Source organism: Malaya genurostris, chromosome 1, assembly GCF_030247185.1.
Source record: "Malaya genurostris strain Urasoe2022 chromosome 1, Malgen_1.1, whole genome shotgun sequence".
Lineage (NCBI taxonomy): Eukaryota > Metazoa > Arthropoda > Insecta > Diptera > Culicidae > Malaya > Malaya genurostris.
The window spans coordinates 91,440,598-91,453,769 of NC_080570.1; the positions used below are offsets into that span (position 1 = coordinate 91,440,598).

A 13,172-nucleotide genomic window follows, 5' to 3' on the forward strand; every position below is an offset into this window, starting at 1 on the left:
GTCATTCCAGACACGACTTGACTGTTTAGGTCCATAAAGTGCCTTGTTTAAACGACATACTAATTTTCGTTCATTTGAACTTTCGAAACAAGGAGGCTGTTCCATGTAAATTTCTTCTGATAATTCACCTTGAAGGAAAGCTGTTGTCGCATCCATGAATGATGAATAAATGAATGAATAAATAATGAATCATGTTTGGCTGCCAAGGCAAAAAGGTATCGCAGTTAACTATGACGAACTACTGGGGAATAGGTCTCATCATAATCAACCCCCTTTCGCTGCGAATTTACAACCAAGCGTGCCTTGTATCTGTCCAAAGTGCCATTTGCATCATGTTTGGTCTTAAAACCCCACTTACATTTGATAGGTTTTCTACCGGGCGGCAATTCTGTTAAAATCCAGGTATCGTTTGACATTAGCGAATCGTATTCTTCATTCATTGCTCGTTTCCAGAGATAAGCATCCTCTCGAGATAAGGCTTCTTGGAGCGATGCTGGATCATCGACAGGTACACACTTATCCGGCCCGGTAGCTACTCCACTGAACTGCACTTGAGCATCAGATTCCTCCAATGTGTTATCATTTAATAAATGATTTTCGTTCTGTAATTATTTCAAATGCGGTAGACCTTTGACTGAAACATTAAATTCACTGAACTTGCCTGGAAGTTTGTGCTCCCGACCGCTATGACCGTGACTGAGGTGGATATGAAGTTTTGCACGGTGGGAGCACAGGAGTCACGTTAATTACTGTCGTCCTCCTCATTATCAACACTTACATCTTCACTGTCCGTGTAGAACTCATCCTCGCCATCATTGTCCGTCTCAGAAGAATGATCGTTAGAGCCGTTGATAGTTTTTATGTTCGTGAATTCATAATCCAACTGTATCACGTTTCGAATTTTCCGGCATTCTGGTGGACTCGATTTACTCTCATCAATGAAACAGACATCTCGACTGATAATTACTTTCCGCGAGTTCGGTGCGTACAAACGGTATCCTTTCGTGTTATCATCATAACCAACAAAGATGCATTCCTGAGATTTTCGATTTAGCTTCTGCCGTTGTTGTTTCGGTATCTGCGCCATTCCCTTAGAGCCAAAAATTCGCAAATGTGAAAGATTTGGCTTTCTCCTTGTCCACACTTGTTCTGGGGTATAATCATGACCTTGCGTCGGCGATCGATTAAGTAGATATACGGAAGTATGAACAGCTTCAGTCCAAAACTCCTTTGCTAACCCAGCTTCAAACAACAAACATCGAGTTCTTTCAACTATGGAACGATTAGCGCGCTCCGCCAATCCATTTTGCTGCGGAGTGTAAGTATTTGTTCTCTGGTGTTGAATACCATGTGTTTTCAAATGATTTTGGAATCCTTCATTGAGATATTCCATTCCATTGTCGTTGCGGAGTATCTTAATCTTGCGTTCGGATTGTCGCTCAACCATTGCTTGAAAATCCTTGAAGATACTCAAAACTTCTGCTTCCGACTTCGTCCAGTATTTATCATCAATAAAAACAATGTAATACTTGTTTCCACCAAGAGAGTTTACTTCCATAGGCCCACATATATCAGTGTGAATAATATCAAGAACTTCTGTCGCACGTGAAAAAAAAGGATGCCTGCAATGTTTTCCCATTGGACACACTTTGCAATCGCTCATATCAGTATCTGCGATAGAAACCCCGTCTACTAATCCATTAGCTAGCTTGCAAACACCTTTCAAATTTAGATGACCAAGCCTCTGGTGCCACATCTTTAAAGTTACCGCTGATGAACAAGCTAACGCACTGTTCGAGTTTTGTTCAAGCTTGAATAAATCATTATCGTGTTTAGCCGTTGCTACAGTACTTCCTTTTCCATCAATCACCTTGCATCCGGTGTTTGAGAAAACAACTATATACCCCTTTCTAACAATCTGGTTTACGGAAAGAAGATTAACTGATAAATCCGGGATAAACTGTACTTCTTCCACTGCAATACTGTTCGGTTGACATATTGGACGCAGAATAGTCGAGCCGATGCCCGTTATATTCATATTGTTTCCGTTAGCTGCAACGACAGTTCCGTTTGAAGGTTTCAAATTGTTCAATATCTCACGATGACAGGTCATATGAACACTTGCTCCGGAATCAATGAACCAGTCATTGTTCTTTGTTGACGAAAAACTAGATAAAACAGCACAAAACGTGTTTTCCTTTCCTGAATTTCTACATTCACGAGCAATATGACCGAATTTGTGGTTTGTTTCACATTTTGGTTTAAATCTGGAATTTTCAGAGCTTCTGCTTGCTGCTCCTGTTCTACGATTCGCAACCAACGCCGAATTTTCAGCTGTGATTTTTACCTCCTGCAACAGTTTTGTTTTTATCGCATCTCCTGTGATTGCTGTTCCCGAGTTTTCTAAAGCCATTATCATCGGACGATACTCATCGGGAAGCCCTGCCAGTAGTAATGTTCCTACCCACTCGTTGGATATAGGGAAATTAATTCCGTTTAGCTGATGTGCAGTAGACACAATCCGATTTACATAATCATCGATCGAAAAACATGAATTTAATTCCGTTTTCACTAGCTTGTGCAGAAGTCCGACACGCCGCGTCAATCCTGTATCTTCGAATGCACTTTTTAATTTTTCCCAAACTATTTTCGCGGTTTTTGCTTCTTTTACGTGCACATAAAGTTCTGGTTCCAGCAAAAGCATAATTTTCGCTCTCGCTCGACAGTCAGCAACAGCATCGACAACTTTGTAGGTTCCCTCCGCATTCTGCTCCGGTTTAACTGCATTCCACAGGTCCTCCAACTCTATATACGTTTGTACAGCAAACTTCCACGTTGGCCAATTTTCACGTCCTGTGAGCCGCGCAATTCCCGGAAGACTCGAAATATTGTGAACTATCCCACTTCCTGCGGTAAATCCGTCATGTTGCCTTTTAGGTGCAATAGCTTGATTCCCGCTTAGCATTTTTGATGATTGATTCTGACAAAATATGACCGAAAAGAAACTTTTTTTCACTACGATGGAATGTTCGCGAAAAGGCCCATAACCTATTAGGAAAATCCTATGCAGAGGAAATAAAAAGAGTCTGCTTTAATCAACCATTTATTCTAGAATGAGAAAATTTTATTATGTATTCCCGATGGCCTACTAGATGTATTGATTTTAAATATACACGACAAACGGTTACTAATAACAATTGATGTAGGAATAAACCACAGTTTATTATAGTCCAAATCTAACAGTACTCAGCATCTATTAATGATGAAAACAAGTCTTATAGTTCCTCAGATTCGTTTCGTGTGACATTTGCCGAGTCTGCATTGCTCAGCCATGTCTACATCGATAAAATTCGTCTTCCTGTTCGGTTTTCCGTTCCGCATGTTATGAATTGCACGAACTGTAAAAAAAATCGGGCATACAGCTACTTATTGTAGCAATAAGCCTAAATGTATTCGATGTGAAGGGTTCCATAAGGATAATCTTTGCGATAAAGACGTTGAAAATGTGTTTATTGTAAGGAGAGTCCTAATGATCTCTCAGCATGCGCTGCATTTAGGTTGCGTAAAGATAAAATGAAGCTCTCTATAAATCACGGTCTAAGCGCACATATGCAAAAATGCTTAAAACTGTCATTGATACCCCACCTTTGGAAAAAAAACGGGTTTTCAAGTCTAGAGCCAGAGAAATCTGAGTCTGATGAAAATAATGAAAGTACATCGTTTGTCACTCCTCAAGGGTCTGTTAAGAGTTCCTCAGATTACCAAAAAAGGCACCTAAAAAGAGATCCCCGTGTAAAATCTAAAAAGCCAAGTTTAAAACCGAAAACTGTGCCTCCTGGTTTGTCAAACTCACAAACCAATCCAGAAACTAGCACAAAAAAGACAATAATCCAGTGGGCTCCATTTCACAGCCCTAATCAGGATTACTGAAGTTTTCCGAAATTGTAGAATGGATTTTCGCTGCATACAATATTTCTGAACCCCTAAAGACCCTCATAACGGCATTCCTTCCAATAGCTAGAACTTTTTTAAAGCAGTTATCAGCTCAATGGCCAATTCTCTCAGGGTTTGTATCATTTGATGAATAATTTATCATCCTTCGCAAATGAATCAATCACCGTCCTGCAGTGGAATTGTCGAAGCATCATGTCAAAACCTGTTTCATTTAAAAAAAAATTAATATTTAAACATCTCCAAATAATCTCATATTCGTCTCGTTCCTCTAATTCGTTTCATTCGAAACCATTTACCATCTCTCTTCACTACGTTGGCTTTAATGGATCACATAAACATTAGGAAAATAAAAAATAGAAAAATTGTCCTGTGTGAATCAATATTAATATTAATATGTTTGTAATTGATTACGCCGAATGGCGGTGCCTCTGCCGCCGATATTTCCAGGAAATGGCGTCACGCCGATTCCCCGCCGCCGATGGTCAAAAACACGCTTTAGACGCCGATGTCTAAAGCGTGTTTTTGACCAGCGGCGGCGGGGAATCGGCGTGACGCCATTTCCTGGAAATATCGGCGGCAGAGGCACCGCCATTCGGCGTAATCAATTACAAACATATTAATATTAATATTGATTCACACAGGACAATTTTTCTATTTTTTATTTTCCTAATGTTTATGTGATCCATTAAAGCCAACGTAGTGAATAGAGATGGTAAATGGTTTCGAATGCAACGAATTAGAGGAACGAGACGAATATGAGATTATTTGGAGATGTTTAAATATTAATTTTTTTTTAATGAAACAGGTTTTGACATGATGCTTCGACAATTCCACTGCAGGACGCCAATTATCAAACTGCGAAGGTATTGATTTACATATGTTAATTATAACTTGAATCAAATATTTGAATTATGAAAATTTGGAACCCACAAAACGTAGGTTGATAAACATATAAGAAATGATCATATTTGTGGCTTGTAATAAAACCAGTTTTGTAATTTATAGGAGATTTTAATCTTAGTCATGCATGAAAATCGCCTATTGTGGTACAATTCTAGGCATAATTATCTGAAGAAATGAATCAAAGAAGCAGTTGATTATTAGTTATCTTAGTTACTGGGTTTGTTTACCGCCTATAAACTATTGAAAATTTATTCATTATAAACCAATCTTCTTCTTCTTCTTCTTCTCTGTTCGCAGCTGACATCCGTCAAGCTGCTGCTGCGGAAAGGGCTAGTAACTATAGACTATATGCCCTTAAACCAATCTTGTTCCAGAGCACACACGTTTTTCTCTCAAGGTTATGGGCCTAGTTCCGTTTGGCCACTGAAGTTAAACCTGAAGTTTATTATATTGAAAGAAATATGTCAAGTGCAGCGAAGGTTGGAATTGTTCAGTTTGCCGGCGAGGGATACGATGTATGGAGGTTCCGTGTAAAAACGCAGCTATCGGCTCATGGAGTGAAAGAGATGATCACGCAGGATGAACCCACGGATGCAGCATAACAGGAGGCTTTTCGTGTAAAGGACGAAAAAGCTAAGGCTCTTCTGGTGGCGTATATAGCTGATTCTCATTTGGAATACGTGCGCGACAAGAATACCGCAAAGGAGATGTGGAACTCTCTAGCGAGTACATTTTCAAAGAAGCGATTTGCAACGCAGACCTAAATCCGACTATGGCAACTATGAAGATGGAAGAAGGAACACCGCCAATGCAGCATTTTCGACGATTCGACGAATTAATTCTTCAGTTAAAGGGTGCTGGAGCCACTGTTTCGGAGCTGGACGCGGTTAGTCAATTGTTCGTTTCACTGCCATCGTCGTATGATGTTGTTACTACGGCCATGGAGAATCTTGAAGACAATCAATTGAAATTGGACACTGTAAAGGCGCGTTTGCTGGCCGAAGGGTAGAAACGTTCGGGTCGGGAATCAAATTTAAATGGTGTTCTGGATGGATCAGGATCGGCGTTTGCAGCGAAATCATTCAAAGGCAAAAACAAAAGCAAGTTTCAAGGAAATTGCTTCGTGTGTGGCGAACCAGGTCATAAAAAGTTCACCTGTCCTAAGAACAAAACCCGTCGAGATAAAGCTCAAGTGGCAAGTATACCCGTAGATAGAGAAGTGGCGTTGATGTTGTCATCGCCAGAAACGATCCAAGGTCTGAGAAAGGATTATGAAATTGAATGGATTCTTGATTCAGGAGCAAGTCGTCATATGGCATACGAGGAAGAATGTTTCCAAGAGTTTTCAAACTTGGAAATCTCACTTGTGATCGAGAGTGCAAAACATGGTGAGAAGCTCAACGCCACGAAAGAGGGCACCTTTGTTCACGGGAAAAATCAAAAATCAAAAATTGTCAAAAATCTCAAATACAATTTGCTATCATTGTCGCGTTTGTTGAAAGCTGGAGTCAAAGTTAATTTCATGCAAGATCGAGCAGTTTTATCCAAGAATGGCGAAATCTTAGCTGTGGCACTATTACACGGAAACCTGTTTTTCTTAAAGATTAAATGTATGATTCCCGGTTCAGCTATGATTGTGAAGAATAACGATGACAAGATGGAGTTGTGGCACAAACGCTTTGGACACCTAAGTTTCAAAAATGTACGACGCTTGAAACAGTATGGAATAATTCATGACATTGATGATGTTCACGGTGGTGGATTTTGCGATAGCTGTGCAGAAAGCAAAATGGTTCGGTTGCCGTTTATCAAGAATCGACCCATTGGAGCGCGCCCACACTGATGTCTGTGGTCAGATTACACCGCGGACACTAGAAGGATATCAGTATTTTGTCTCATTCAATGATGACTATACTCATTTTGCTGTGGTTTATTTGATGAAGCGTAAGGACCAAGTTTTTAAATATTTCAAGGTATTTGAGGCTATGGCAACGGCAAAGTTCGGTATGAAGATAGCAAATTTGAGATGTGACCTCGGAAAGAAATATTTTTCAAATGAGCAGTGTGCCTACTATACAAAACAAGGAATTCAACTCGAATCAACCGTTGGCTACACACCACAGAAAAATAGAGTGGTAGAAGATATAACAGGTCGATTGTCGAAAAAATGAGAGCAATACTTGCGGAATCCGGAGCTCCAAAATATATGTGGGGAGAAGCAGTACTTAATGCAGTATTCGCTACAAACCGAAGCCCTACTGATGCACTAAAAGAAAACAAAACTCCTGCTGAATGTTGGCACGGTCAAAAGCCGGATGTTGGAAAACTGAAAGTTTTTGGATGTCAGTCATTTGCGTGGATTCCAAAGCAGAAAAGGGGCAAGTTAGATGCAAATGGACTACGCAGCGTAATGCTTGGGTATTCACCGACGGGTTATCGTCTATGGAATACCGATAAGAGAAAAATGTTCGTAACAAGAGATGTGAAGTTTGACGAATCAAAATTTCCTTTCAAGACACCTAACGAAGATATAACGAAAGTAGTGGTTCCGGATGGAATTCCTGTCCTAGAGCCTTTCAGTAATGACGTATTGCAAACAACCGAATCTGAAGATAAGAATGAAAGAGACAATAATACAAATCTATCAAAAGATCATTGTCTCGAGGAAGAAGATGAATATATATCTGCGCTCCCACCACATTTGAAAAATGGGAACAACTGTGAAGAGTATGTTGCAAGGTCTAGTGGCCGGGAGCGCAAGACTCCAGGTTGGTTCACCGATTTTGTTGCCCCGTATAAAGCACTTTCTGCTGTAGATGAATTTCAACAGGTGCCTTCGTGTTACGCCGAGGTCGATGGACATTCACAAGAATCGAAGTGGAGGCAAGCAATTAATGATGAACTGATGTCATTGCAGAAAAATAACACCTGGACGATGGTCAAGTGCCCTGATAAGGTTAAACCAGTTCCAAACAAATGGGTGTTTACCATGAAAACCGATGCTGATGGGAATCATGTGCGCTACAAAGCTCGACTGGTTGCCAAAGGGTACTTACAGCGGAAGCACGTGGACTATGATGAAAGTTTTGCACCGATAGCCAAGCTTTCAACCATTCGTACGATTTTAGCTGTGGCAACGAATCGAGAACTAAAAGTTCATCAAATGGACGTGAAAACGACGTTTCTTACAGAAAAGGTGTACATGCGAGTTTCAGAGGGGGTATGTGGTCAGCCCGACGAAGTTTGTTCATTAAATAAATCTTTTTATGGTCTCAAGCAATCGACTCGCTGCTGAAATGGTCGTTTCAACGAAGTTCTGATGAGTATGGGTTTTACTCGGTCTCGGCATGACTATTGCGTCTATATTCGTGGACAAGGAGAGCAGATAATTTACCTTGTGATCTACGTGGACGATCTTCTTGTTGCGGCTAAACATTTGAAAATGATAGATGAAATCAATACGAAGCTTAAAATGGAGTTCGAAATGACGGATTTTCATGAACTCAACCATTTCCTGGGAATCAAGAGAGAGTATGGCGATGAAGGTGCAATGCATTTATCTCAAGAAGCACTAATTCAGAAAATATTGCTACGTTTTGGTATGGAGAACTGTAAACCTGTTAATACACCTGCTGAAACAAAACTGCAACTTCGCGATCAACTGAAGGTTGTAGTCATCCCTATCGAGAACTTGTGGGTAGTCTCATGTTCCTGATGATGGGAACAAGACCAGATCTTTACTATATTGTGGCTTACTTAGCAAAATTCCAGGATGCTGCAGGAGAAGATCATTGGAAGCATGCTAAACGAGTGCTGCGTTACCTTCAAGCTACCAAGAATATGAAGCTGACATTCAGAAGAAACCCGCATGATCCTCCAGTCAAGGTATTTGCAGATGCAGAGTATGCCAGTGATGAGCTGAATCGTAAGTGTGTATCCGGATTTCTGATCAAAGTTTTTGGGTGTACTATTGCGTGGTCGTCTAAGAAACAGCGAGCTGTGGCAATGTCTTTAACGGAAGCAGAATATATTGCAATGAGTACTTCTGTTAGTGAAACACTTTGGCTGAGTGGATTGATGACGGATTTGCGAGAATCAAGTTTGTACCCCATACCCATTTTTGAAGATAATCAAGGTGCGATTGCTATGGCAGAAAAGAAAGAAACTAAACGTGCAGGGTTGTTACGGTCGCGCGGATTTCGCGGTTTTCGCGGATTTCGCGATTTTCGCGGATTTGGCGCGGTTTCTGCTAAGATTTTGATGCTATGGCGCGGATTTCGCGCGAATTTCAAAAAACATCATTCCACAAAATTCTTTGCAAATTTTTGAAACTTGTGAGTTTTATGAAACCCTAAAAAATTAAAGATGGGCGAACGTTTCAGCAATTGGTCGAGTTGGCCGAATTTTCCCTTGATAAAACTAAAATTTACTAGAAGGCGGTTCTAGCCAATGTTTACTTCAGTGGACAAAATTTCGATTTTATGCTTTTCGATCTCGAGTGGTACAAGATGTTATTTCAACATTTTGCACTCAAGGATATTAATGTCAGATGGAAGATATCGTCTCAGTGATAATACATTCAATAATGCAAAAAACGTAATAAATGGAATGCGATTCTTCAATAATATAATAACAAATTTTGTGTATGATAAAAATCGAATTCTTAAAGCAAAAATTACACGACATGCTTACGAAGCGAAGTCTGATAATAAAAGAAACGAAGAAGTTCTGGGATTCCATTCGTGGTGATAAGAAAGTGTTCTAATAGTTTGTTGGTTCAACTATCCAACATTTTCAATTGTTTTTTTGCGTTCTGGAATTTGTCCTGAAATATGGAAGAAATCCTATGTGAATAAGGGTATAGTATCCAACTACCTTGGAAGCTGTTTGAAATTATAGTTCTGGATTTTATAACACATAGTTGCTCTGACTACATATCAGAGACTCAGCTTGGATCCATGCCAAAGCTTTCAACTTCCTCTGCTGCGTTCGACAAAATCAATCATCACATAACGATCTCCAAGTTAAGTAGACTGGGACTAAATGGATCATTTTTTAATTGGCTTCGATCATATCTAACTGGTAATGAAATGATAGTGAAAAAAGGAGCCTGTACAACCTCACCAAGTGCTGTTACATCTGGAGTTCCTCAAGGAAGTCACCTTGGACCGTTCATAATTTTATTGTATCTCAACGATCTAAATTTTTCGATCAAGTGTATGAAACTATCGTTCGCTGATGACTTTCGTATTTCATATTTCTAAATGGTTTAAATGCCACTAAATGCTCCGTCGTCTCTTTTTGTAGCAAAAAGTCTGTATTCAAGTTCGACTACAATATTCCACAAACTGTTCTCGAACGCGCATCGTCTGTTAAGGACCTGGGTGTTCTGGGAACCAAGTTAAATTTTAAAGAGCACATAGAGCTTTCAATTGTTACAATTTGACATTCGACATCGTAGTTTTCCTATTTTTTTCGGATTCCCTTTGTCAGAACTAATTATGGATATAACAAGCCCATTGCTAGCATGTGCCGCATATTTAACAAATGTTTCAATTCTTTCGACTTTCATTTATCACGTAATGTTATCAAGAAATCGTTTCTTATGTTACTGTCTCATTAGATGTAGTTACTATAGAAGCACTAGATTTAAGCAAATGTATCATTTGGATGTTTTTGATCTATTGATGCAAAAGATGAGGAGTTTTTATGCCTACTTGAGAACAAGTTTGACAGAAACTAATTCCAGTGGGCTTTTCCCTGATCCAAATAAAAGAATAAAAAATGATTTCCTCCTCAGACATTCAGAGTAAAATCTTTCAATAGAAGAAGACGCTATTATAATTGAAACTGATATTAAAAAGAGTGAATCAGATCATCCTGATGTGTTTTACCTAAAAATTCTTCTTACCAAGAAGGAAATGCTTGCCGAGCAAAAAAAAGTCGAAGCAAAAAAAAAATCTTAGATGAAATCTGTTTCGCTTCTTTTAAAATCACAAGTGTAAGCATTTTTATTTTTACTGTAACATTTTCCGTACATCAGAGAGTATTAATTAAGGATCAAGAATAAACCAAGTTAACTTGTGTATTACGTACAATTTATTCAGTACGTTTGTTATAGATTAATATATGCAGTGCAACGAGTTTATTAAAGTAACTTGCAAGATTGAGTTTCAAACAATCTTGTTTAACAATAATTTATTCTCAAATGAATGTTAAGCCTGACATTTTGTATGATATATCAGCTTTGAACAATTTTTCACCAACGTTTTATGGAAAATTGCTTACATTTTATGAATATAGATTTTAATTCCCTAATAAAAGTTGGCAACACTGCTTCAAATCATTTGTATTAGATTGCGCTACACAAAATAAGCAAAACTGAATATTTTATGTTACAAAAGTAGTTTTCCGGAAAAATAAATAGTTTTACGACAACATGCCATTTCCATTGCCTTCCGCATGTTAAATTAGGGGTTTCTATTTAACGGGTTTACTTATAGAAGCTACGAAAAATAATAATTTTTCTCGAGCAGTTTTAAGGAAAACCGAAGAGTTCTAGACTAAGACACTTTTCTTGAATTGCAATTTTAAGCAGAATAAACTGATTGGTTTATTTTTCAACCATATGGAAGATATATTGATTAAAATCAGTAAAAGAAGCGCCGGAATTTGTTTTTACGCACGTATTGTTGACATTACTCATACGCTTGCAAAAAGTCTTGCTCCTTAACTAAGGGCATCGAAAAAAAAGAAGAATAAAAATGAAATCGTTTTCATTGGGTTTCTCGAAGTGACGTGCTGTATGCGGACTTATTTATTGTGTTCATATGACAAACTTATGCAAATTTTTAAATTATATTTAAGTGAATTTTTAAGTACTGCGTAAAGTATCACCTGCATAAAAATAGTTGTCTAACGCGTCGCTCGAATATCGCGCGTTTCAGTTTTCAACTTCGCGCGGATTTCGCGCGTTTTAGTGTTCGACTTCGCGCGGATTTCGCGCGTTTTGATTTTGAAATTTTTCGTAACAACCCTGAACGTGTCAAGCATATTGATATAAAGTTTCATTTTATCCGAGAAGCTGTTGCAGAAGGAAAGGTATACATTGTATACATTCCTACGCATTTTCAAGAGGCGGACATTCTGACGAAATCATTAATAGCTTTACGGGCCAGAATCGGATTAGAGAGCATCGACTGAGAGGGAGTTATCTTAGTTACTGAGTTTGTTTACCGCCTATAAACTATTGAAAATTTATTCATTATTAAACCATCCTTGTTCCAGAGCACACACGTTTTTCTCTAAATTATCTCATCATGAAAATAGCTATAATTCAATTTACAAACAAAAACATCGACAGGCATTCATAAGAGTGTTGGTTCTAAGTATAGTTTTTGACAGAAGAGATTATTTTTTCATTGCTCCATTTTTCTCCGAATAGTTTGACTCTTTAATCGCATTTCTGTTGTCTATTTTGGAATATGGTACAATAGGGCGTAGAACGGTAGTATAGTTCAGGGAGAAAAGCTCCACTTCAGACATAATCATGATAGTCGAATATTTAAAAAAAAATAATTAGTTATATTTACCTTATATGTTTTCATCACTTGGAATAACATATCTGGCGTAAAACAGCACTCAACGGGCATCTGTGATTCAAATTCTTCTTTGAGCGGTGTTTTGAAGGCCAGAAATTTATCTGCTATCAATGTTTCCGACTTACGCGGACAGTTAAGCCATCGATTAGGAATTGGACCCGGCCCTAGAGACATTGCTTTTTTAAATAAAAAACAATTACCGATGAAAAAGGCTTTAAGAAACGAAAATATTATTTTGAGTTCAAAGCGAAATAGTACGTAATACCAATTAACACGTATTGACAATGATTGCAACCAGCGATGCCAGATAGTAGTAGTGTCATTTCCGTACACCCTCAATGAACATAACTCAAAATTGAGTGACACATCACTCAAATTCATAAAAAGTGCACGTACTCTAAACTTGAGTTACCACCTATCTACTCATTTTTGCGTTAAGGGACGAAATTGTCAAAACTTGAGTAATTTTTACTCAAAATAAGAAAAAAAATATTTTGTTCAAAATTTGAGTAAGTTCAACTCAAAATTTGAGTTCCTTACTCTCAAAATGAAGAAACTTTTCTTCGTTATTTTCATATACAAAGTTATTCTTCTTTCTTTTGAATGGGCAAAATAGTGATTCAAAACCGTTTCCTTTTGAACGGTTTGGAGTCAAAATTCAATTATTTTAATATCCTTATGTTGGGCTTTTCACTAAGCATAATTGAAACCACA

The 13,172-nt window shown here is 38.3% G+C and overlaps 1 protein-coding gene across 1 annotated transcript in view; it reads right to left on the minus strand.

Annotated features, from left to right (window-relative positions):
* The window catches only part of LOC131440709 (mRNA-capping enzyme), a 32,415-nt gene extending 19,667 nt beyond the window's left edge, over positions 1–12,748 (minus strand). Inside the window, exon 1 of the mRNA XM_058612228.1 lies at positions 12,450–12,748. Coding sequence (XP_058468211.1) covers positions 12,450–12,632 — 183 coding nt within the window. The 5' untranslated portion in view covers positions 12,633–12,748. The remainder of the gene's footprint in view (positions 1–12,449) is intronic.
* Positions 12,749–13,172: the final 424 nt, after the last annotated feature.